This window comes from Leiobunum rupestre, chromosome 11, assembly GCF_980474605.1.
Source record: "Leiobunum rupestre chromosome 11, qqLeiRupe1.1.hap1, whole genome shotgun sequence".
In the NCBI taxonomy this organism is placed as follows: domain Eukaryota; kingdom Metazoa; phylum Arthropoda; class Arachnida; order Opiliones; family Sclerosomatidae; genus Leiobunum; species Leiobunum rupestre.
The window spans coordinates 8,908,150-8,935,688 of record NC_143394.1 but is presented as its reverse complement, the minus strand read 5'-3'; the positions used below and the strand labels follow the sequence as shown (position 1 = coordinate 8,935,688).

Below are 27,539 nucleotides of genomic sequence, written 5' to 3'. Positions count from 1 at the left end.
TTCGCGCAAACAGCTTAATTCGGGAAAACGTCTGGACTAATCTTACTACGGAAAAAACCTTTTTCCCTATAACCTGACAATCTTGACAAAGGCGCGGTTCATTCAGGCTACATACGCAATAACTTATAAGTAAATTATACTTGATACCGATGACTTACAAGCCTGCATAATTAAATCTAATTGAAAAAATTTCGTTGTCATAAATCAAAATACAAAACAACGCGCCGTCACATTTGTGGAGTGTTTAAGGGTATCAAGTCGGTTCGCCTTTGGTTTTTAGGAAGACGGCGTTTTCGACGACGCGTTTACGCCGTAGAGTCTTGTCCGTCGCTCGATATACGTCGTTGTTCATTGCGCCGACGGGTATTTAGTGACGGCGGCTGGTGCTTACGGTGACGACTTTTCTCCGATATTTCTATGCCCGTGGTCTTTTGGCCGACGGGTGTTTTTGCCGACGGTATACTTCTTTCGGCTGTTTTATTATTTGAGCGTATAGGCAGCTATTTAATTTATTTATTTTGCTTGTATTAAGCGATATTTTCCATGTATTTATAGGTTATTTGGCGTAAATTATGCTGCAAGTTTTCGTGTATTAAGCAGATATTTGGCATTAAATTAGAGGTTATTTTTCGAGTAATAAGCACTTATCTCTTAATCCCACTGCAAAGTGGGGATTGGTCCACCCATTGCTGCTCCTTCTGCTGGGTTTGGTGGCTTGCGTCAAAGGTGCGACCATCAGTAGTAGGGTACTGCTACCCATGCTGGATTTGTCAACTGTCTGGGCTAGGTGGACGCTGGCGTTGGGAACTATGATGATAGGCCTCCGGTGGTATGGTCTCTGTTACTAGGTACACCGAGCTATAAATTCTGACACACTGCTTGGATGAAGAGGTTTTTTCGAATACATAAAACTTTTATTTGGCATTTAGCCTTTTTATCGTGTATAAAGCGGTTATTTATTTATGGCGTACTGTTTTGCGAAGGATTGTTTTAAATTTCTAACGCTGAAAAGGTCTCCATTTCAAGATTTCAAAGCGATTTATAAATATATTTTTGAAAACTTCTGAGGTCTATTCATTAATTTAATGAAATGAACTATACTATATTATATTATATTATACTATATTATATTATATTATATTATACTATATTATATTATACTATATTATATTATATTATATTATATTATATTATATTATATTATACTATATTATATTATACTATATTATATTATATTATATTAATTTTAATATTCAATTTCGTGGCGTGTCCTTTAAATACATTTTGTAAGATAATTGGGTAGAATTATAGAAAATGGAGAACTATTTAAGAAAAACAGCATTGAAGTGGTAGAAGTGATTTCGTTGTCATATGTTTTTGATGTTCATTAAACTTTCTTTTGCATTCTAACGATAATTAATAATCAATAAATGTATTGTATCCCAAAAACTTTATTTTACCTATATAGTATTAAACGACAAGTTGGCAAGCCAAAATATACCTCTCCTCGGAAGAATTGTCCCTAGTGGTATTAATTTCTCGAGATAACCCTTAAAGATATATCTCCGCAATTTAGAGTTATTTGTTAAAAATATTAAAACATTTCTATCCCGCCCGGTATAAAATTTTTATTATAATTAAAATAATTGAGACGAAACGACCAATTTTAATTTATTCAGAATATCATAAGTTAAGTAGTTACAACAGTAAGTTAGACGTACTATAACAATGCACAATTGAATTAAACCCTTTTACAGAACAAGTTTATCAGTTAAATATAATACGAAGCAAATTTTAATGAAAGAAATATCTACAGAGGCTTTTTGGAATTACTCGCTTACGAAATACTTGCCGCATCTTTAACGCTCATTTTATTTCAACACTCGCCCTTGATGAAGATACCGTAGATATCTGGTAGTGGACGACTCGTTCACTTCCTGTTGACGTTGTGACGCATACCACATGAAAAAGACCAATGCCGTCCAATTTCCAATATCATATAATGACTCGCACACCCAAGAAATCATTGACTGCGTTAGAAATCGTAGATATCCAAATATCCACACCAAATGTATTTACAAGAAGCAAAAACCTTACCATCAACAAAGCACAGAGAGCCAGTTGACTAACCGCCAGCTCTTAAAGCAATTAACGTTAAATTATCTCCTTTGAATTAACAGAACTATATATAGGTCGTTAAGAAAGTGGACCACCCACAGGGTCTACCCTTTAACCCTCTAATCTCGGCTGACTGCGCTAAAACAAGATTTAACCTTTAAAAAATACCAGATTAGGCCTTCATAAATTCATTAATAAAAAAAGACTTTATTACCTATTATGCTTACGATGCCTGTCTTAATTTCAGTGAATCTAATTAGCTATCGGTGGTTCTGTGGTAGAGCGCTCGACTGCCAAGCCTAATGGTCTGGGTTCGAAACCTGGGTGGCGCATTTGTTTTTAATCAATAGAGAAACGCTAAATTAGAATTTCTTCGATGCAATAATTTCAATTTCAATTCTATTTCAATTAAACCAAAATTTCGTACTCTATTAAATACGCTTCCGATAAAGCTGAAGGTCTAATTTTCAATAAGGCGTAACAAGTGTCGGTGGTTCTGTGGTAGAACGTCCGCCTGTCAATCAGGAGGTCTCGGGTTCAAATCCCGCCCGATGCGATCGCAAATTGATACTAAGACGAATACCGTGTACAACTGGTGGAAACCCTGCCATTGGACGTTGAGAGGTAGCATTACACTCAGCACTCGGTCCGTCCCAAAGTCATTAAGAAGAAGTTGGAGAGAAAACGCCCATATAAACACAACAGACTCAACATGCACAACCATCAGAACACAAACACAACAAATTCAACACTCACAACCTACGCATAAACATTACAAAAACGTAATACACCAAACCGTCACGACGGTGAGCGAAAAAACACCATCCAAACCAAACCGCAAATGCATCCGTTAACGCTCACCGTCACACGATGGTTTTGCCAACCCTTTGAGAAACTAAGTACGCAGTGATTACACTTTGCACCGAAAATGCGAACGCGTTCGCAGTCCTGACAGACCCACAGACCCACAGACAGACACGGTCGTTGTATAACCCCTCCTAGGGGACTTTGTCCCCTCGGAGAGGTAAAAATTCATCGTGCAATGTGTACCTTTTCATCACATTATATAAGAAACCAATGCTTAGTGAAAGGAAACAATTGGGTCCAAGGAATAATAGAAAATGCACATTTGCGCGTTTTTCGACATTTTGGAGGCTTATTTTTGAGGGCCAATTACTCGGATACGGTTCAATTTATTAAAACGTTGCTTAGGACCTTTTTGACTCCTTGTTACCCCAAGAACACGCCTGTAAATTCGTGCCAGACTTCTCTGAAACACCCTGTATGTAGGTTTTCCTTATATTTAATTGCGAAAAAGAATGAGAGTATGACAAACGTATTACACTTTAACGACACAAAGGACAATTAATGTATCACTCTATTTTGACATTTAATTATTTTCATTCGCTGCTTCGAAAAAAATTATCATATTCATTCATCAATCTAAATTTTGGAAAATGAATGAACTATCATTCTAGGGGATTTTTGTTCGGAGTCACTCGCCCAAGAAATTATGAAAAATGACAAAGGGCCCCTTGCGTATCTACCTCGCGGATTTCCGTTAATAAAACCATATTGGCGAAGAGCCTTTGATCAGCTTTTCAAATAATTTCCTTTCATTGATCGGGGCTTCGTAGTCGAAAATGTTTTTGTTGATGTTTTTGAATGGGTACATGGAAACCCTTTCCGTGCTGAATTCAATGTCCTGAAAACTTTTATAAGTAGCTTCTCCTTTATGATGAGCGTTCGATAGATCTGGGCTCCAGTGGATTTATTGACGATATCGGGTGGGTCTTGGCCAAATGGATTAGTCCAATTACTATCTCCTAGCTCTTACATCGAACCAACGTCCACTTTGTTCCTTTTAATTCCATAGTTTTGCATATTACATTGAGAAAAAATAACCCTTTGATTAGAAATTTGTTCTAGTAGTTGGCGTAAGGACGACGCTCTATATGTTCGGATGTAGGAAATATTTTGAAACCGTCTAAGACGGAAACCTCGTGTTCCACCCGCCATCTTTTTTTTTATATGACAGTTTTCTCAGTCGTTTGGTCAACTGCAATTCTACCGAACGGATCCTTGTCTCGAAGTTGAACCTAAAAATAACACCGTGGTGGTAAGACAGCCAGGCGGGAGAGCTGACCGTAAACATTCCTCTTCGGCCTGCAGGCCGCGTCCGCCTTTTTATAAAATTCCTTTGTGGATTAAAATTCAGGTAAGCATTAATCGTTTAACCATAAATTAGATCCATAATAGTATTACATTTTTAGTAGTGTTAAATGGTAAAGTTCTGTAATAGTAGTATTTTTGACTATTTTAAACCATGCATTTTATAGCCGAGGCTTAAATTTTAATTTTTTAAAGGCGGTTATTTTGAATTGTGTTAATAAAGGCTAGTCAAGTTGTCATGAACTCAACTTAATACAGTAATGCCCTGATTGAAATGCTCGGTTCTCGGGTGCAATAATTCCTTAATTGGCACCCGAAAGAAGAATTTGTCATATCATCGATTCCCATCTCAAATAACTATAAGGCAAAAATTGATAACCGCTTGCGGACGTTTCCAAGACAAAATAAATGTGAAATATGCAAGGATTTGCTCAGAACATTTCTATGAAGGGGATTATCAAAGAGATCTGAGAGCAGAATTGATGAACTCAAAAGCAAAGAGGCTCTTAATACCCATTGAAAACTTTTTTTTTAAATTTTATATATTAAAAAAGAACAAGAAATGAAATAAAGGATAAAGAAAGTGATAAAGTATTAGTAGCGTGTCATTTAAAGTTTAAATATGTACAAATTTAAAATTTATTAAAGTAACAGGAATGTATAGAGTTCTGCTAATGTTAAAATTTTAAATGGAAGGTGTTATATTATAAAATTGGTAATTAAAGTTGATTGTTAATGTAAATTTTGAATATGTAAAATTAATATACTTTAGAACACTTAAAGTAAAAATCTATAATTTGATTAATTATTGTTATTGTTAGCAACTCTATCTAAAGGCATCACATTACGTTATATAGTTACTGAACGTATAGTGTTGATTGGGGAAACATTAAAAGCGTAAAAATATTGAAATGTGTCACTTAACTAGAATTAATAATTTAATTGAAAGGTGTTTTATCATTTTACATGCCTGTGTGATAAATATTTCTGTACTTGAGAACAATTTTTGGATTTAGTCCATATTAAAATGTTTTTATGAAAATATAAGTTTGGATTATTTAGATGTAAATAAATAAGAGTTCCTATGGCACGCTGTTCAGGGGTATAGGGGTATTTTTTAAATATAAAGCTGTTTTTAAAATATAAATTCGTTTTTAAAATATAGGGTCTCTGGTTTTGTCCTTTCTTCATTGGTATGCTTAGGAGAAATGATTTAGGAGAAAGTTTTGGTTTATTTGCTGTCTCCTAATATATAGTTGTAGAAAACAAACATAAAAGAACTATCCTTGTAGGCTGTAAGCAGTGGCGTAGCCATAAATTCGTCAAAGGGGGTCGAGGAGGGGTGAAAATTTAGTACAGAAAAATGTACGCCTAATGGGGGCGGTGACACGGAAATCCTCCTTGTCTACGCCACTGCTTGTGAGGTATGTGTTACTATAGTGCGTTTCTACCACAATTTGCACCTTCCAGGTAGGTTGTGCATTTCTTAAACTGGCCTCGAATGTCTTAGACGAATTCGCCTTATATTTTCAAAATAAATTTATATTTCAAAAATACCTTTATATTTTAAAAATATCTTTATATTTCAAAAATACCTTTATATTTTAAAAATATCTTTATATTTTAAAAACCTCTTTACATTTCAAAAACTTCTTTAAATTTTGAAAACACCTTTATTTTAAAAATACCTTTATATTTTAAAAACACCTTTATATTTGGAAAACACTTTTATATTTTAAAAAATACCTTTATATTTACAAAAAGTATATAAATATATTTGGTTGAATTTTGTCCTGAACGGCGTGTCATAAGATCCTTTATAGTCCTAAATTCTTATAAAAACGATTGAAGTTTTTAAAATGACAGACATAGTTTATACATGGTTTTGAGATTGTAAGACAACTCATTATTGTGTATAGATCGTAGGCGCTTCGCAAGGTTCGTAAATCGTGCATGCCGGAATCCAACTACGTCACACGCGACTGCGACTAGAGGAGCTCTCGATTTTCTGACGGGGAGACAAACCGAAACGAGGAATAATCCACCCCTTGCCCCTTTCCATAAAAACTTATTGAGACTAACGGTTATAGAAAAAGCTGTACCTTCGCGCCTACTAATATTTCTAGTGAGACCTAGTCGCACTATAGACTACATAACCTACTAGTTGCAATAGTACTACCAACTTTATATTTAGTCTATAGTCTGGCGCGATTTTCTGTCTTCGATTTACTCGCCCGTAGACAAACGTTCAAAAACGCCTCACTCGGCGGCGCGGGAGTACCTCGAAATTGATGACGTATTTTCCGACCCCCCCTTCGTTTTCTTTTTTTACTTGGCGTCAAACTTACTAAACCGTTTTGAAACACTTTTGCGTCTTACAGTTCTTTTAAGTTCCACATCGAGATTTATATATCGAAGTGGGACTATTGCTATGGACCGAATGTCGTTAAGTGTTGTTGTAGTTTGTTTGTTTTTTGTTTGTTTGTTGTGGAAAAGCGACGACACGGTAGATGGAGCTGCAAAAAATAAATTATATACATTATTTTATTGGCGGCGCCGGGACTCGAACCCAGGCAGCCGCTGGCCACGCTAACTCTATTAGCGACGCCTTTACCAACCCAGTCACACCGCTCTGTACAATTTTACTCGGAACTTCTAGTCTTTCTTTGCAACGCGGGTGGATTTGTCGTGTTCCTTTTTCCGAGTTATTTTACGTATATTTACGGCGTTTTAGGGTCAAGTTAACCTCAAACTTTGCCTCCACCCGCCCCCAACCCAGTGGAATCCCACGAAGGGTGACACGGGCGTGGCGGGATGTTTGAATTACAGTGTGGGGCTACACAACTTTTCAAGATGGCCAGTTTCAGCTCTGTCAGGTAAACAGGGGGCACAATTTCGACCCCCCTTATCGAAACCGTGTATGGTCAGGAGTAATAAATAAGTGAGGCACTTTCTTATCGAAACCGTGTATGGTCAGAAGTAATAAATAAGTGTGGCATTTTCTTATCGGAGTCGTTTATGTGTGACACAAAATAATATTATCGCCTTCTTGGCAAACTTGTATAGTTTGTATAGTTTGTCCAGAGATTAGGTCTCATTCGATAGAACTCTTTGACGCGCACGCAGTGCAGTTAATTTCCGCCCCCTCCGACCAACCCCTTTAAAGGGAAACTGACCGAAAAAAACAAGTGTGTCTCATTCGATAGAGCTCTTTGAAGTGCACGCAGTGCCGTTAATTTCCGCCCCCTACGACCAGCCCCCTTAAAGTGAGAGTGATCGAGAAAAAACAATTTGGTCTCATAGAACAATAAAAGTAAAATATTGGAATCGTCTATGCTCGCGTCTTCTTGAAAGAGTGAGACCGAAAAATCCAAAGCAGTCGCACTTAGGGCGTGTTACAAAAGTCTGCTTTGCTAGAATCAAACATGTTAAATTCAATGGGCTAGCACTTTGGCTAGGGCTTTGGCACCAGGCCCTTAAGCTGAAAAGTATGCGACCATGGGGACAGAATCTCCGTCTTGCCATATTCTTAGTACATAAATACATTCTTGCAATAATATGATTTATGCAGTTGTTAATAATCCATATTAAATATCTGCTCTAAGAAAATACTAATTTAATCACCGAGATAATATAAAATCACATGGCCTGAACAGCTTTTGTATTGGTTTGCCCACCCGGGTATCCTGAGGGTGGGCGGTGGCCACTCTTTAACATAGGATGGTAAATTATATATCAAACGCTAGGAAATCATATGGCCTCAACAGCTTTTGTATTGGTTTGCACACCCGGGTATCCTGAGGGTGGGCGGTGGCCACTCTTTAACATAGGATGGTAAATTATATATCAAATGATAGGAAATCACATGGCCTCAACAGCGTTTGTATTGGTTTGCCTACCTGTGTCTACTAAGGGTGTATGGGTTTGCCCACTCGAATACACTGATGTGGAACTAATATTACGGCCTGGGCCAACTTGTTGTAATAATGAGTTGAGGGAGTTGTTGGCTCGCGTGGCATCAAGGGCTTGTCCCCTCCCTCCTATGCGTTGTAACACGGGCGACTGACAAAATGGATTTAAAAGTCACTAGATGTCTAAGGTGGTGTTTCGAGTATTAGCCTAGCTAATTATCATTATGAAGTCCAGAGTAGGGAAAATGATGTGATTAATTATAAATAAATAAAAGAAATTATCTCAGCTAAATTACGCTTATTCAAAAAAAAATTTACTTTGCTCGCCCAGAGCGAAAACTATGGTACTCTTGATTGTTCTCGTGAATTCCGGAAAAAAGACTATCCCGTCGCTCAGTGCGTTCAGAAATTCCAATGTTAAAAAACTACCGCTTCTCTCGGCGCGATATCACTCAGCCCGCCGTCAGCGCTTTCTAGTGAACGAATTATCCCACCGTTGGAGGACGTGGCACTTTAAATTGAGCAGGGCAGCGTGTCGATCAGCCGATTTCGCTCAACGCACAGTGAACGAACAGTGACTGAGATAATTTCACGGCGCTCGGCCTGAGCTGGTTCAGTTTAAGAGAGAGAAAAAAGCATGGGCAGTATTGAGCACTAGCTTACTTGATCACTCAAATTAAAAAGGTCTGACCGTTCATTGCAGAATTCGCTCACAATTTTTGCCCACCTCTTGGGTATTTCGGGAACAGAGGGAAATGTTGTTATCTCCCATAGTTCTCAATGCCGGTAGGGGACGTGACGGATTCAATCGGCGTCAGGGTTGGACGCAGCCGCTGACGTCACGGCGAATCAATTAAACTCTCACTGCTACTTTGTACTTGTCATAGTACTACTAAAAACCTGAATTCATAACTTTACCATCTTTAATACCCGAGCTACACACGATTCACCATTTGTAGTTTCAAATCGAATGTAACGTCGTTAAGTGTTGTATGTTAGTTTGTTTGTTTGTTGTGGAAAGCGACGACACGGTAGATGGAGCTGCAAAAAATAATTTCTAATTTAAACGACACCTGGATTGGAACCTAGTTTTCTGACCGCGTAGTCTCCAAAACCGACGCCTTATCACGTGAGCAACGCCGTCCTCCTCGAAAATCTTGCTTGAACTTTTAGCCTTGAACACTTTTATTTCGTGTATAGTTGGTCCAAAGATGTCGCTCTTGTCCGAAAGTTTCAGCGCGTTTTTAGTTTCACATCGAATATATATTCGCTCGATGTCGCTTTATTAGGCACGTGTATGTCCAAAAATGGCGCCTACTATAGGTGAAATTCGCCACACGGCAGCCTTTTTGAGTTTTAAGTGTTCTACTTTACTTATCTCTAACTCTACAATCGAAGTTGGAGGACAATTCATTTCATATTTAAAGATACATTTTATATCCGACTGCTGATAATCACACCTCTCCTATAATTCTTTAACAATGATCCGTCCATGAGTTTTTCGGCTCTTTGCCTACTGAAAAGGGTTCCATGTTTCGGCGATATCGCGCATTCAGGGGTACAGCTCGTCCTCGCCTTTGCTGCTTTGTATTTGTTGTCGCTTAATATTTTTATTTCATTAAAAAATTAGTTTTTTGAGTTTTTATTGAGCGTGTCGTTTTCATTGGTGGATAAATTTGAAATTCGTCTGAAATAGCCAATCTATGCCACCATCAAAAAGTAAGCCCACTCTTACTTACCCCATAACACTCATGTCTCCATTTGAAAGATGTATTTGGAGTGTCCCAGGATTGGTTTTGAGTGTAGATTACACCCAGTAACCCTTTATTTCCAAGTCTCGCCCCATCTCTTCTAGTAAGAGCCAAAAGGGAATACAGTAATATTATATACAAAAATACGAACTGCCGTTTTTTTTTCTTAATTTTCTAGGCAGTTTTAGCAAATTTTTCAGCCTTTCGACTTTTACTTTGGGGAATATTTTACTGAGAGCTAGTAACGGAGTGACGTCAAAACAAGAAGAAAATCTCCCCCTTGCGAGGTGCTGTCAAAGGCTACGTGTGACGCGGGAGCAAGCGGACGCAAAACGGTGACGAAGCCCGTCATGCAGTCTGTCTTGCCAATAGCTCTCATCAAAACTTTCGCATGTGAAGAATAGGAAGTGTCACACTTATGTTCAATATACTTATGATCAAGGTCTTTGTAATGTTCATTGTCGGCTGTCCCCTGCACGCTCTATGACACCAAAAAATTCTTGAGTAAAACTTATTTTGAGTTAATTGCCCTGGTTCGGTATATACAGCATTTATACGCACACGGTTAGCTCATAAGCTAATAGAAAATACAGAAGTTCACAAACTTAACTTACCTCGAAAATGGGCAAGTTCTTCGGTGTTCAGAGTTACCCAATGGTGTTCAAAGTTGGAATGGGAGTGCTCCCGTATTTGTTCGGAGTTAGCCTTCAATACTTGATTTGATTTAAATTTAATTTAAGTTAAAGATCTAAAAGTGACGGAGAATGTGTCGTAGGAATGGTTCTTAATATATCCCCTTGAATTAAAACGATTTGTAAAAAGTGTTCGGAGATATATATAACAATATTATAACAAAAACAGTTCTTCGAACTGAAAAAAACAGTTTAGAGCTCGTTAAATTATGTATTATTTATTTATTTATTGCAATAATGTGCAACAAAAAATAAAATAATGATAAATAATAATAAATTTTAAAATTTTTATGTAAAATGTGTAGGGAAGAAAATAAATATAAATATGGATACCTTTGTGGGCAAAATTGGATCAATGATTTTGTGTTAAAAATTATTGGAGCAGTGGACTGTGATTTGAAAGGTGGAATGACGTCATTCTGTTGTTCACAGGAATATTCTTTAATACTTTAAATGAATTTGACATATTAATCAACAATAAAAATAATATATGTCCCTTTAAGGCTGCACATTTAACGAGCTCTAAAATGTTTTTTCAGTTCGAAGAACTATTTTTGTTATAATATATGCCCATTTATGAGACGTGGTGCTCTACAAGAATTACATCCCAATTTTATATATTTTTAAAAATTAGTGCTTTCTAAAATTAAAAATTAAATGTTTGAAGTGTCTCTAATAAAAGTGCCGAACTAAGGCCTGCATAGAAAAATAATTTAAAACTCAAAAAATATTGTTTTATTAGTTCAACCACATAAAAATAATTACCCTTGCTGCGCAAATACTCAGCCCGTCGTTTTGCCTTTTTCTTTTGTTTCCTTGGCATTTCAAATTTTAAAGCTCGAAAATTATTAGAACTTTGTCAAACGTAACAGCTGTCAAAAATTTAACTTTAAATAATACTGATAGTTTAGTTCCACCAAAGATAATACGTACCCTATATTCGATATCACTCCGCTTTTACATAGACTAAACGTCACGAAGCTGTTACCGAATTCCAGGCGAAATTCCGAAAAGTTGGGCTCCTAAATTATGGCAGTGATAATACCCACTGCCCAAAATTTTAGCCTAACTTTTATTAAATCGATTTAGAATTTCCAAATACCGTACAAAACTTAGGTTGAAATGAGAGCCAACTATCTTATTTACCTTTTATCATCGAAGATTTGTTCGTTTTAAATCATTATGTTTAAACATGTTAGAACACAGTAAAAAAAAAACGGTTTGATTATAAACCCTTTAGGGGTATTTCAGTTTTGTCAGAAATTCACTCCCTAAACGGTTTTAATAGAAACCATAGTTAGCGAATGGTTCAAATACACACCGCACAGTAAACCGTCTAAGGTTTAATTCAACACCCTATAAGGAGTAGTTTTACACCGTTTAGGGCCGGTTAATGGTATAAACACCAGTCGTCTAAGGTGCAATTCAACACCCTATAAGTAGTAGTTTTACACCGTTTATGGTCGGTTAATGGTACAAACACCAGTCGTCTAAGGTGTAATTCAACACCCCATAATTAGTAGTTTTACACCGTTTAGGGCCGGTTAATGGTACAAACACCAGTCGTCTAAGGTGTAATTCAACACCCTATAAGGAGTAGTTTAACACCGTTTTTGGTCGGTTAATGGTACAAAGACCAGTCGTCTAAGGTGTAATTCAACACCCCATAATTAGTAGTTTTACACCGTTTAGGGTCGGTTAATGGTACAAAGACCAGTCGTCTAAGGTGTAATTCAATACCCTATAAGGACTAGTTTAACACCGTTTAGGGTCGGTTAATGGTACAAAGACCAGTCGTCTAAGGTGTAATTCAACACCCTACAAGGAGTAGTTTTACACCGTTTAGGGTCGGTTAATGGTACAAATACCAGTCATCTATGGTGTCATTCTACACCCTATAAGGAATAGTTTTACACCGTTTAGGGTCGGTTAATGGTACAAAGACCAGTCGTCTAAGGTGTAATTCAATACCCTATAAGGACTAGTTTTACACCGTTTAGGGCCGGTTAATGGTACAAACACCAGTCGTCTATGGTGTCATTCTACACCATATAAGGAGTAGTTTTACACCGTTTAGGGTCGGTTAATGGTACAAACAGCAGTCGTCTAAGGTGTAATTCAACACCCTATAAAGAGTAGGTTTACACCGTTAGGGTCGGTTAATGGTACAAAGACCAGTCGTCTAAGGTGTAATTCAACACCCCATAATTAGTAGTTTTACACCGTTTAGGGTCGGTTAATGGTACAAAGACCAGTCGTCTAAGGTGTAATTCAATACCCTATAAGGACTAGTTTAACACCGTTTAGGGTCGGTTAATGGTATGTTATTTTTCGAAATAGTTCTGGTAAAGGGTCTAAAGTTTGAATTTCAGTGTAAAGAAACCAATTAAAAATACTTATTCAAAAAGTGAGTCAAAATACAAATATTAAAACATTTATTTCTGCAATTCAGTGGTAATTTTTTTTACCTTTACTGCACATTTAGTATGTTTTAATCCCAAAAAACAAGACTCAATTAGGCTTAACGTTTTAAACAAAACCGCGGAATATTCTATATTAAATATCCAGTATGCAGCGATCAAGCTGCTCATGGCCATTTGGAAGGTTGACGCTTCGGTCACTTTAACTTGATCGACAAATACCTCATAGTCGTCACAAAAAAATTTCGGGCTACTATACACGATTACAGGCATTTTAGATACTCTCGAAAGGTCGGTCTTTGCGTAAAAAAACCTCTCGTGGTTTTCGTTAAAAAGGGCAGGCAATAATAATAGCGAAAACCAATCCTTGGCACCTAAAAACGTTTAAAATTAGAATTTATAGTATTAAGTGGTTTAATGTTGGCAGCTACCTTGCCGTATTTCTGGACTAAGATTTTTTAGTTCGTCTAATATTTTCGCTTTTAAGGTGGTTACGTTTTTTTTCGCCAATGACCAGATTTTAGCCGAGCATTTTCGCAATGACTCTTCTAGTTGTACTTCAATTTTTACTTTTGTAATTCTTTCAAATTCAAGAAACATCTATTGAAATAAATATTTAATTATATAATATTATGAAGTGTCAAGGTAAATTTTCTACTTGTCTCGCATCTGAAAGAGCTGGATACTCTTTCAACACCACTGTTAAGCTTTGATCTTTTATAATTTTTCTCCTGTCAGCTATCGTCTTATCCATTTTAGTGTCTATTAGTACCCAATCTATCTCGAAGCTTTTCATCTCCACGACCATCTGTGATTTGTGCATCTGAATACTTTCTTCATCTTCAAATTCTTCATCAAACACTACAGGCTATAACGGAATGGTTAGTTAGATGATTGCCGAACAAAGAGTTTTAATAGCAAAAAATACCTCAACTCTCACAACATTAACAATAGATATGTTCTCAACTGCAGTTGCAGATGGATCTTTGTAGGAATCTTTCCCAAATTTCTTTTTGTGCGCTGCTACGACAGCTATTTTACCCAAAGGTTTTCGAAAATTTTTAAACTTGGTAACCAATTTATGGTGCCAGATTTCCTAATAGAAAATTAAATTATTATTATTTTTCTTCCAATCCGTATCGGAGCAATTTCGAAAACCTTGAATAAAAACTACACATTTGAATTTTTCAGTAAATAAATGGGGTTGCACACTGGGTTAAGACCCTTATTTGATTTAAGAGGAACTAAAATACGTTGAAGTGTTTTACATTCCTCAAAATTATGTACACTAGGTTTTTTTTTTTCTCTAAAATTAAATTGCCTAGAAACTCTTGTAGAGAAAAACTATTATGATTTGTTTAAAGTGTCGGACGCCTTGTTAGAACAGCCTAATATTATTGTAAATTTAAATTTTTACCAGTCCTTCTCCAGGCTGTGATTTTAAATGTGGGTATTCCATTACTAATCTGGCCGCCATGATCTTGTGATACGGATACCTACAAAGAGTTAATTAAAGTCATCAGTAGGAGAGTCCAAACTGCTTTGTTAATTGCAAATGGCAAACTCACAGTCCAAATTTTTTAATACAATCACTTAACAAAATGTTTATCAATAGAGCGTTCATTTCTTTTTTCCCATCGACATCAAGTGCATTGTAGTCATCTTTATTTTTAAAAATCTCGGGAACATCAGGTAGCTTGTACTTCATTATAAATTCATCTCTAGTACACGTGACAACTGCTTGCGCTATATTTTCAGCAACCCTGTATTAATAAAATAAAAAACACTTTGAGATATTGGGATATTCAAAGGTCTTGAAACAATTAATACTTCCAATTTGCAAGTTTGAATAGTCGCACAGCCATCTATCGTAAATGTAGAGAACTATTAGAGTTCCGCTAGTACGAAAAATTTTCGGAAATTTTGTCGCGTGTTAAATAAAAAACACAATTTAACCTAAAAAACCCGGGTTATTTTGATTTTGTGCTGCCAAGTTATGTTGACTGTGATTATCGAAACTCGCTTATTGAAATTCCTTAGTTTTTGCATTCTGCCAGAATTTACTCCAAAATTAGGTAATTAAGTTCCTGACATTAAACTTTACATTTATTAGAAAACCAGAATTATTTGAAACCAACGCTTCATAGCAACTCCAACTGCTCTTCTCTGCTCGGACTGAGCTACTCTTTAGAAATGTTATGATTTACAACTCACCAGTCTATTAATCCCAGGTCTTTATCATTATTAGAAGCAGTTTCCATACTTCCATTATTATTCAAGTTAATATTCAATTCGTTGTTACATGTAGCAGTAGAAGTAACGTCTGGTCCACCTTCAATTTCTTGATTAGTATCTGAAATCTTTTGCCTCTTTCCTTTGGGAACTTCACTTATCTCGGTTAAGCGCTGGATATAGAATTGACTAAATGTTAATCAAACCGTTCATTTGAAATAGGTAGACTGAATTATCGCTGACACGAGACAGTGGCGTTGCCAGAAGTTTGTCAATGGGTGGGTTTACGTGATGTAGAAGTATAATTTAGTATAGTCAAAGCTACGCTCAAGGGAGGGGGGGCGTTACCCGAAACCCCTCTGGCTACTCCACTGGCAAGATATTTTATTCCATATTGAGCATATCCTAAAACTTGAGTCTTTTTCCATCACGGAAAATTATTTACAATTTGAAATAACCTAGCTTTCCTGATCTTCAATCATATATTTTTTTAACTCTTAAAAAATAAATATGAAATGATATCGGGTAGTAAAATATCAATAACACGTGTAGTTCAAAACCTCACAAATGATAACTAAGCCAATTGAAACAAAAATAATACCCGTTTACCTTTATTTTGGTTTTATTTTTGAATTTGCAATCGGTTTCGACATCAACATATTCATCGAAATCGTCATCGAAGACCTGTTAAAAATCAATTCGAGTATTTATTTTTATCTATACGAGTTTCATCGTGGTCTATTTTCTTTATCAATTTACAGTGACCGCAAAATCTTTGGGATATTTTAATCCAGTGATGGGCACCGCTCGTCTCATTGTGAGCGGTTTTGTTATTATGAGCAAAATTGAGCGGTTAAATTTCCTTTTCAGAGAAAATGAGAGGAGCGCTTTTATTACCGCTCAAAAAAGAGCGGAAAGTGAGGAGCGTTTAATTACCGCTCAAAAAGAGCGGAAAGAGACGAGCGCTTTTATTACCGCTCAAAAAGAGCGGAAAGAGATGAGCGCTTTTATTACCGCTCAAAAAGAGCGGGAAGAGAGGAGCGCTTTTATTACCGCTCAAAAAAGAGCGGAAAGAGAGGAGCGCTTTTATTACCGCTCAAATAAGATCGGAAAAAGATTAGCGTCAATTTTACCGCTCAAAGATTAGTGAGCGGGAGCGGATATTAAGCTAGCGAGTGCGAGCGGTGTGTGAGATGAGCGGCCCTTTGATGAAAATGCCCAACACTGTTTTAGTCCACATAGCTTAAAAATTATCCCTCAAAATGGCGGCCATGGTCAAGGCATAGAAAACTAATATATATTATATGTGAGAAATAACAACACCTACCTGATGGATAAAATCTGCCCCCCGAAAATCCATTAAAGATTCATCAGTGTTGATTTTTTCCAAAAATGCCCCATAGCTGTTGTCTTTCACTCGAACTTTGGTTTTTCTTCCACCCAAACACAACAATAGCCAAACGCCTTCATCTTCCATTGAATATTTCAGTTATTTAAATAAATAGAATTAAGAACTATTCGCTTTGTTAATAAACTATTGTCGAGTATATCGAAAATAAACGGTCGTTTTGAGCTCTATTACTCAAGCCTGATTCCGATCTTTGTAACTTGGAGAAAAAAATGCTAAAAAGAACAGCTCCCCCGCTTGTGGTAGTTACGGGGTCACGCCACCTTGCGTAAGCGCAAAAAAGTGTCGGACGTACATGTATCTGGGGGTTTTTTTTAGGTGGAGGGGAGTTCGCTTATTTACATTTTTTCCCATATCTGTTTCTTCCAAGGCGCTTCTACAGTTTCTCCTTCACCCCCTTTCTCGTACTCTGCCTTTTTAGAGTAGTTAAAAGAAAAAAACTAGGTTTTTTCATCTAAGAAAAATAGGCAGACATAAAAATTTTAAGATTGTACCGAAATTTACGATAGTAAGCGCGAGTCAGAATACTGAAATTTAAATTATATGAAAATAAGTGGAAATAAATTATGGCAGCATCTGGATTATATAGTTGTGTTAAATGTACGTATTACTCGAAAAGGTTTACGGCACTGTTAACTCACATGCAAAACAGCCATTCTCACGATAAACATTTTAATATTACTTGTGGACTGGAAAACTGCGGTAGGTCATATCAAAAGATTAGCTCGTATCAACGACACGTTAGATATAAACATAAACAGTTTCTTTCGGACGTTAACTATCGACCTGGTGTTACGCACGAAGAAGAGAACGCTATGGATATAGAAAATGAAAGTGAACCTGAATTGAGTGACGATGATTCGGGAACTAGGAATGAAAGGCAATTAAAACCCGCGGAAATTCGTGAAACCTTACTGAAAATCATTCTGAAGTATCGCGAAGCCCATCATCTACCGCGAAGTGTTGTGGAATCGTTAACCAATGATATATTATTATTTTGCGAACATATTATTTTAATGAATAAGAAAAATGTGTTAAGCGTTATTCGTTCGAAAACCATAAATATTGACGAGAAAGAATTATTTTCAAAAACTACCGAAGTTGGAACCGCTTTCGAAAGCTTAAATTCCAATTATAAAATTAACAAACTTTGCAAATCTAACTACGGATTAATAGAGCCAGTACAATGCCCGTTTACGGAATCTTTAGACAAGATAGAAAAAAGCTACTTTAATTATGTTCCGATACTTAAAGTCCTTCAAAAACTATATTCTTCGGATCAACAGTTAGGTAAACACGAAGATTTAAAAAAAATACCTGATCAGTGTATTGGACATTTTCTTCAAGGATCTGTCGCTAAAAGAATCATAGCGGAAAACCCAAGTTTCAACCTAAACACGCTGCAATTGCAAATTTATACCGATGAATTTGAAATTGCAAACCCTCTTGGGTCAAAACGTGGAAAACACAAAATAGTAGCCTTTTATTTTTCAGTGCTCAACTTGCAGGCGAAATACCGATCTAGACTAAGTGATATAAATTTAATTTTGTTGGCGAAGTCAAAAGACATTGATCAATATGGCTGGTACGACGTCTTAGAACCCCTTATTTTTGATCTTAACTGTTTGTTGCGAGAGGGAGTAACCATTGATAACCAAGCGATGTATTTAACCGGAAATGCGGCAATATTTACAGGGGATAACCTTGGACTCGCTAAAATAGCCGGGCTCAACGCGTGCTTTAGTTCCGGAAAAATATGTCGATTCTGTATGATTTCCAAGAACGATATTTCAAGTAAACTCAAGGAAAATGAGCTGCAATTAAGAACGTTAGCTCGACATGGATACCATCTACAGAGCATCGAAAGGGTTCCGAGTGACCAATCTATTTATGGTGTTCGATTCGAAAGTCCCCTAATGAAGATAAATGGCTTCGATATTACCCAACAATTACCACCAGATCCCATGCACGACTTAAAAGAAGGAATTATGCCGAGTATTTTAAAGCGCATTTTGAACTATATGTTTATTCACACAAATTTGAATATCGAAAAACTGAATAATATTTTAAAAAACTTCCGATATGGTAAAACCGAGAGTAGTAGGCCAGAAATCCAAATTCGTTCGGCAATAGCGGGTGACGGGAGCTTAAAAGGTTCTGCTAGTGAGATTTATTGTCTATTTCGACTGCTACCTTTTCTTTGTTTCGAATTCTTACCAGAAGAAAATGATTTGCATTGGGATGTATATCTTAAAATTAGGGAGATTGTAGATTTTATATACGCGACACATTTACACATCTCTTTCATACCGAAACTTCAAAATCTAATCGAAAGTTTTTTAGGTTCAGTCTCTCGCGTTTTAGGAAGTGAAATTATGACGCCCAAGTTTCATTATTTAATTCACTATGCGAAAGCGTATCTCATGTACGGACCACTAAAAACAATTTCGTGCATACGATTCGAGAGTAAACACAGTTATTTTAAAAAAATTGCAAAATCTTCAAATAACTGCGTAAATATTACGAAAATGTTGGCCAGTCGACACCAGTATTTACAGTGTTACAACACGTTAGACGAACAAACATTTGGTTTGCAAAATACGAATGCTGGAAAATTTTTATTTAAACGTGACTTACCACCCCCTTTAAAACAAATTATGAATGACGAATTTCCAGAAAAAATCTATTCATTTACAAAGGCTACTTTTGAAAATGTGCATTATTCGACGGAATGTATGAGAGTCTACGAAACTGAACGAAACACTATTAAAGCTTTCATGAAAATTAAATTCATTTTCTACCTAAATATGTCGCTAATACTGGCTGGAACGATATACGTGGTTGAAGGTTTTTCTAAACATTTACACGCCTATGAAGTTATAGAAGAACCCCAAAATTGGGTAATTATAAAAGCCGGAAGTGAAAGTCAATACGAATTGTTGGATATATATCGTATTGAGCAAAAGTTTTATATCGCGTTAAGATCTAAGCCCGTCAGTTTTGAGAACTAATCTGAATGTATATTTTGTAAAATTGTAAACACCACTTCAAAATTTACATAAATAGACTAATTCGTTACCTATATAAAGACACATTTGAAATCGAATCTTCAAAGGATTTTTAATATTTCGTAATAAAACGGTACTCTTCCTAAATGCCCTTACCTTTTCGTTGAAATAAAATTATCGTACAACGTGCCAAAAACTATGTATTCCATAAAACAATTATAAAACGCTTTAAAATTAGAGCTAAATTTAATTTTTGCCGTTATATTGAACGACCGATTACTATTATTATATATCTTATGTTTGTTATATTTATGAGGAAACAAAACTTTTAACCATCAACTCGCAATCGAATTGAGTCTGTTAAAAAGTTTGACATATATAGAAAATAAATATTAAAAGTTATTCTTGTTTACATGTCTTCAAAAAAATTAGTTTCCACCATTTTTCCTATAAAGTGGAAAATTATCGAACGTTGTGGAACTTCTGGCTGAATTATCGAAAATAGAGCACGATATTGTACGCAGTTGAAATTATCGTATGGCCTATAAATGGGAAACGAATTATCGACGTGTACTACGTCTGGCAGCGGTGGAACTAATTGAATGATAGAACTGGACAAAAAATGTTGGTCGCGCTTGTGAGTATAAAATTCCGAGAGAAACGTTCGAGACGAATCCAGAGTAAACTTATCGCGAAAACGTATTCATGTTTCACGATGGGCGACGATGGCGCCACTCATGGTGGAAAAAACTACCGCAATTTAGTTGTCACGTTAAGTAAAATTATCAAGTAATCTGAAAATGCATTTAAATTTCATATTAGTTTTTCTACCGAAATATATATTTTTTTAATTATCGCTACTAATTTTGACTATCGAATATATTTAATGTAGTTTTTATTATCCCAATCAGTGGCGTCGACAAGGGAGCGGTTTCCTTGAGCCTACCTTTGACTGTATTTAAGTTTCACCCCCCCCCCTCTTAACATTCACATACTTAGACACCACTTCAGGGGCGTAGGAACGTTTTAGATGTTGGAGGGGGCAAAGAGAAACCAAAAGGGGTCTGGAGAATTGTTTTGAATTTTTAATCGAGTGTAGCTTCTCCGAATGCATGTGTACCTTTTACTACTATATAAATTGGCGGGAAAAGACTGAAATTTAAACACAGTTGAGGTTCTATAAGCTTTTTATGCTTTAAAAATGAGAATTTGAGACTTTTGAAGATTTCTACTGACCAAAATGTTGGAGGGGGCAATAACATTAGTTGCTCCTCCCAGCAAAAGTCTAGGGAGGGGCATTGCCCCCTTTGCCCCCCTGGTTCCTACGCCCCTGCACCACTTCAAAATTGGTGAATTTCTGTCGACGCCACTGATCCCAATAAATAAAAGTTGCCCCAATTCAACGGGGTCTCGATCGAGGAACGGTTTGAAAGAAATTTTGGATTGCTTCAAAAATTCGTCTGCTACTGACGTCACCAAATTGAAATCCCATTGATTTTCAATATTATCTCATCTCAGTGACGTCACGATTTCCGTTAGCAACGAAGTTACCAACCACAGGCCTTAAGCAACCATAGCGTTTCGAGGCAACCTTTTATTGTCTAAAATTTATTAACATTGGCCCCAAGGCAAATTATACTTTGGAGATCAGACACCATTTACATTGTGCAATTAGTCGATTTTTGTTTTATTTCCCAAAAGAGGCATAACATTTAAATGTTTGGAAGTAGATAAAAATTTAAGACTATGGTCAGTAATGGGAAAAATTCGACTAATGTAACTGGGCTTTTCACGGTTCTGGCTGATTACGTTTTAAAATATGTTTTTACAATATTTTACATATACAAAGGCTACGTTCAAAGAAACTCAACAGAAAGAAATCCGTTGAGTTATCGTTGAGTTCTTCTGACAACGTTGTTGAACGCTTTTCGTTTTCCGTTGACTTTTTATCTTAATCGCGTCTGCTACCTTTCACTGTCGAATGACGTCACGCAACCGATGTTCAACGGAAAAAAACCTACTCTTCCGCCCTCTGACTTCGTTGAACAACGTAATTTAGAAACCGGAAGTGAATAAATGTATACAGTAAAATCAACGATCAGCGCTAAGTCCGCTGAGTCTCGCTGAACGTCGCAAAAACAAAATTGGGAAAAGTGTCATAATTCGCGACCAGGCAAAAGATGAGCGAGAAAGAGGGAATTTCAAACTGACACTTGTGAGACATACTGTTTCGAACGATTATCTGAATAATTCAACCGGTTTTTACACACAATCCTAAGGATTTGTGTGTATTAGTCTCACGTACAGTGTAGCCGTTGCCGATGCCGCCGATGCCGCCGTGTCACGCATACCTCTTCAACGGTTAGGGCTAGAAGAGTCAATGATATCTCGTTCGAATGTACAAACATCGCCATTGATAGCCTTTCATAAAGTTTTCAAATCGGAGCCCAAGAAGTTGGGCATTTGCCCAATTTACTATTTTCGGTGATTTCCTTTATGTGGTAGATATTTTCTTTAAAATTAAGTCCGATAACGTTAAAAAAATATTATTGGGTAGGTTAGGATTCAGTTGAACTACAATTCGGTTATATCAGTAAATATTAAATTTAAGTATAGTTTTCGGGGTTATTTACCGGACCCCAATGTTCGTGGTTTTATATTTCCGCCTGAAAGTTGACATAACGTTCCTTAATTTAAGTCCGATTTTCGTGAAAGTTATATTTTTGAATAGCTGTGGTTTACACTTAACCTAGAATTGCAAATACGTTCCTTAAATTTAATTCTAAGTAAGGTTTTTTGGGTAGCGTATACGGACCCCCGCAATTTCCAACATTGTAAATCCGCGTGTTTATAGAGGTCTACGCGCCCGTTTCCCTCTGGCGTTTTTCAAGGCCGTTCAGAGTGGGCCGCACTTTGAGCAGAAGTAATAATTAAGTATGACACTGATCGGCCTAGTCTTCGGCGTATGACCAGAAGTAACAAATAAGTGTGATCAAAAGTAACTAATAAATGTGATCAGAAGTAACTAATAAGTTACTAGAAAAAATTAGTGTGATCAGAAGTAACTAATAAGTTACTAGAAGAAATAAGTGTGACACTCAACGGCGGACTAGTAGTAACAAATAAGTGTGATCAGAAGTAAATAATAAAAGTGACACTGATCGAAGATATTTTCGATGCTTTCAAAGTATGACTAGAAGTAACAAATAAGTGTAAATATGTTTATATGTGTGACCGTGGATATATTTTGGTTGCGATACCGGCGTTGCAGGTTGCTGTGAATAGCTCAAACAAACTTAACACATTAGAAGGATTGCGTGTATTCCGACCGTCGTACGTCTTGTTACTTCTCATATCAAATACATTTCCGATAAACCACCTGATTTCTCTGGTTACCTATACCCTTTTTTATCTGACCTACGGCTATCTGATTTTTTTTATCTGGTGCCGGTAATAATATAACCGATGAAGTTCGAACAAACGCACCTACGCCCAATGACTACGATACGAAACATTGCTTACGCGTAGGCGGCGCGCACTGCAGCCAGGTACGGTATCGTTCAATATCTCATATCGGAGATCACATGGCGATTTTGGCGCGTCTTAGGATGTTCGCGTCCGCTGCTTATAAATTCAACGAATTTCATCAATAATTACTATAATATTGCTTTTAATTTTTTTTAATTAGATTTTTTTAAGGACGATATTTAACTACTTTGAGCTTATAATTTTTAGACTTTTAAATAGTTTACACATCAGATAATTAACAGTTCAAAACACTTCAAAACATTAGTACTTAATATTATATTGTGTTGTGTCACGTGTTATGTGTAATGAGTTATATAAATTATATGAATATGAGTTATGAGTTCTGTGAGTTACATGAGTTATATAACTCATTACTCATGAGTTACATGAGTTATATAACTCTATTTATGAGTTACATGAGTTATATAACTCATATTATTCATGAGGTACATGAGTTATGAATAATATGACTAATATAAGTAACATGCGTAATATCAGTTATTTGAATTACTTGAGTTAAGAGTTAAATGAGTTATATGAATTATGAGTTATATGGGTTATATGCGTTTTGAGATATAATTAAGTGAATAACGTTTTAAATTAATTATGTTTTATATTAGTTATATGAATTATAAGTTATGAATTATGATTTTTATGAGTTATGGTTTATGACTTTGGAATTATGATTTATATGAGTTATGAATTATGATTTATATGAGTTATGAATTATGTTTTATATGAGTTATGAATTATGTTTTATATGAGTTATGAATTATGATTTTTATGAGTTATGGTTTATGACTTTGGAATTATGATTTATATGAGTTATGAATTATGATTTATATGAGTTATGAATTATGATTTATATGAGTTATGAATTATGTTTTATATGAGTTATGAATTATGTTTTATATGAGTTATGAATTATGATTTATATGAGTTATGGTTTATGACTTTGGAATTATGATTTATATGAGTTATAAATTATGATTTATATGAGTTATGAATTATGTTTTATATGAGTTATGAATTATGTTTTATATGAGTTATGACTTATGATTTATATGAGTTATGAATTATGTTTTATATGAGTTATGAATTATGATTTATATGATTTATAATTTTATATGAATTGTGAAATTTATGAACTTTAACAATATTAATAATCTTCTGTAAATATACACTCTTTTTAGAAACGTTTACTGTGCACCGCCATTATCGTACAAACAACCGACGAGCAAGCGCTCTACTACAGCAATTTCATTCTCCCTAAACCGGTTTTTTCATCACCCTCCCCGTAGACTGTAATGGCGTTTTCCATTGGAGTCCTCTGAGCGCTCCTAAATATAAAACGTGTTCCATTGGGACAAAAAGGGCAACTCCAAAAAGGAGGCACGTCTTCCATTGGCACTGTTGCTCCCTCGCGGATTGATCCGAGCTGCCCCAACTCGAGGGACGGGGCAACCAAAAAAGAGCAATTTTTAAGCAAAGTGACTCCGAGAAAAATTCGTATTCCATTGGGAGGGCTGGAAGTCTAGTCCTCCGAGCACCTAGCGGAGTTCTCCGTGGTAGAGCGATGACGTAGAAGGCAAATCCGGATCACGCTCGGAGCAGTCCCAATGGAAAACGCCATAAGGTAATGTCTATAGATGTCACGACAATCGTCAATCAGTCAAATTTGAAAATTGCGCGCTTTTCCTCACTATAATAATGCCGGGAAAATACTGTTCTATTTATGATGAATTAAAATATAAATTTCAGTTTTTAATGGAGGAATATTATATTTAAAATTGTATTAGCTTACCTAAATAGCGACAAATATGATCATCAATAGTTTAACTTCGAAGTTAGCGCTTTTGATATTATTCTAGCAATTACCGCTAAAACTTTTAATAGTAATGGCAGTAAATCACCGTGGCCGTGAGCGCTAAAGCGTTCGGCTCGGTGGTGGAGGCGTGGAACTTCATGTGTTCGAGTCCCTTCCGGGCATGGCAATTATTTTCCTCGTCTAGGCTTTTGGTTGGAATTGTTGAGAACTGGTAATACGTGTGATAGGTTTTTTTAATGAACCTTGAAATTATGGACACGAACCAGCCATCAATCCATCATCCAGCCAGCCAGTTAGCCAGCGAGCCATTATTGGCAACGCTAAAACTTTTGATCTCAAAAGTAAAAACACGGTGTATATATAAACCATTTTAGGGCAAAACAAATTATGGTGCATTTTTAAACTGTTTAGGGTGTATTATTTGAAAAATCTCATTTTATACCATTTACGGTCTTAACCCATACCCTTTTCCGTACTTTACATTTTTTAACACCCTTATCAAACCATTTTTAGACCGGTTTTTTTTACTGTGAATATGAAAATTAACATTTCACGCGGGCAGCCGGGCACGCGACATTAAAACCGCCATCAAAACGAAGCCGTGTCGGCAAGTTGGCAACTTTTTTCCGACTTCCACCCGTTCCCGTTGCGCATGCGCGCCAATCTGAAACTTAAGAGGGAAAATGGATGCCTCGAAACCGTTATTTCCTGGCTTCAAAAACTAATATTTTCTCGGCGTTATTGATTAAATTATAAATCGTGAAAAGACAGGCCTAAGAAGTGAAACACGCTGATTTTAAATCCAGTTACAGAATTAAAATACGACAAGTGGTTGAGGTTAGAGCGCGACCCAAAAAAAGGCCTAAACGTCACTCAAGCTGAGTTGACGTCTTCCACGACCAAACCGCAGCAGAGGTGGAAATGGGGGAAAAAGATGAGCTCAAAATATACTCCGCGGCCGCGCAGTATAATAAAACACTTATGGTCATACGTATACCCTAAAAATTTCAAAACGTTTCTATTCACTGGAATGATCGAAGCTAATTTCCCACTAAGCCAAATCTCTCTCAAGTTAAGAAATTATTAGTTCACTTGGAAACTTTAGTAAAATTTAGTGACAATTGAGAAAATGGTTTTTCTCAAACTGTATTTAACTTCTTTGCCTCGACTTTAATTTAAAGTAATATATCAAAATTTTTAAATAAATCATTCATTTATTTAACTTATTTTCTGAGTGGGGTGGCGGAGTGGTTAGCGCTTTCACCTCGCAGCAAGAGGAGCCGGGTTTGTTCCCAGCTTGTGACACTGGGTGAACACTCGGAACAACTCCTTCCGCGTTGGGTTTGCAAGTTCTCTCCCCACTGATTTAAGGGGTTTTCCCCCGAGCTCTTGGGTTTTCCCATCCATAAAAACTTGTTGAGGTTAACCAGCGCCGGCCCTAGCCCTTGGTCAGGGTAGAGCGAGATTGTTTTTCGATTGTTGCCACGTCGCCCCGCGCCTTTCTAAATGAATTTTGGCGCCCCTTTCCACCTAACCGCTGTCCTGGCGCCTAGAGCAACCGCTCCACTTGCTCTACCCTGGGGCCGGCGCTGAGGTTAACGTTAATAGTTAGTGTCTGGGAGCATTTGCTTCGCGTGGCTTGAAGGGCTTGCCACCACCCTCCTACGCATCGTAACCCGGCCACCTGAATTAACGGCTTTAAAAGTAGCTTGATGACTTAGGCCTAAGGTGGTGCCTTAGGTATTATCTTAGCTGATTCCCAGGTAGCACCATCACGTACATATTACGTCTTTTATCGAGGTTTCTAAAACGTATACGAAACATGTTTGGGAAACGTTGATCATGTCACCAGTTAGCATGTGTTTCACCACGTTGTTTTTAAGTGTTAAATTAAGCGTACATTTAGATTAAAAAGGTGATGATCAAGTTCAAATCGCATTGATTTGGAAAACAACCTTTTTACCTCTCCGAGGGGACTTCAAACAAAGTCCCCTAGGAGGGGTTACAACGTCCAATGGCAGGGTCTCCACCAATTGTACACGGTATTCGTCTAAGTATCAACTTGTGATTTAATGGCGCCGGCCTGGAATCGAACCCGAGTCTGCCTCGTGTAAGAGATTTACTCTAACCACTCAGCCACCAACGCTTGTTACATAACGGTGTTTTTCTAAAAAACAGCTTTTCGCATGTCCTTTACATTATATTTAATGAAATATTTATAAATTATATTAATCTTATATTTAATGAAATATTTATAAATTATATTAATCTTATATTTAATGAAATATTTATAAATTATATTAATCTTATATTTTATGAAATATTTATAAATTATATTAATCTTATATTTTATGAAATATTTATAAATTATATTAATCTTATATTTAATGAAATATTTATAAATTATATTAATCTTATATTTAATTGAATATTTATAAATTATATTAATCTTATATTTAATTAAATATTTA

The 27,539-nt window shown here is 36.2% G+C and overlaps 2 protein-coding genes across 2 annotated transcripts in view; one reads left to right on the top strand and one right to left on the bottom strand.

Moving 5' to 3' along the window:
* LOC149921276 (sterile alpha motif domain-containing protein 3-like) overlaps window positions 1-16,851 on the bottom strand; it is a 59,982-nt gene extending 43,131 nt beyond the window's left edge. The window contains exons 1-9 of the mRNA XM_090162143.1: window positions 16,624-16,851; window positions 15,906-15,980; window positions 15,279-15,469; window positions 14,633-14,827; window positions 14,482-14,560; window positions 13,993-14,160; window positions 13,723-13,932; window positions 13,496-13,664; window positions 13,113-13,438 (exon numbers count right to left, since the gene is read on the bottom strand). Coding sequence (XP_090018269.1) covers window positions 13,113-13,438; window positions 13,496-13,664; window positions 13,723-13,932; window positions 13,993-14,160; window positions 14,482-14,560; window positions 14,633-14,827; window positions 15,279-15,469; window positions 15,906-15,980; window positions 16,624-16,773 — 1,563 coding nt within the window. The 5' untranslated portion in view covers window positions 16,774-16,851. The remainder of the gene's footprint in view (window positions 1-13,112; window positions 13,439-13,495; window positions 13,665-13,722; window positions 13,933-13,992; window positions 14,161-14,481; window positions 14,561-14,632; window positions 14,828-15,278; window positions 15,470-15,905; window positions 15,981-16,623) is intronic.
* Window positions 16,852-17,270: 419 nt separating this feature from the next.
* On the top strand, window positions 17,271-19,715 carry LOC149921275 (uncharacterized). The gene has a single exon (XM_090162142.1). The coding sequence runs from the start codon at window positions 17,271-17,273 to the stop codon at window positions 19,713-19,715; it is 2,445 nt and encodes an 814-aa protein (XP_090018268.1).
* The last annotated feature ends 7,824 nt before the right edge of the window (window positions 19,716-27,539 follow it).

What these genes read in the sequence shown, in the direction of transcription:
- LOC149921275 (XM_090162142.1), top strand. Translation starts at nt 17,271, where the DNA reads ATGGCAGCATCTGGATTATATAGTTGTGTTAAATGTACGTATTACTCG.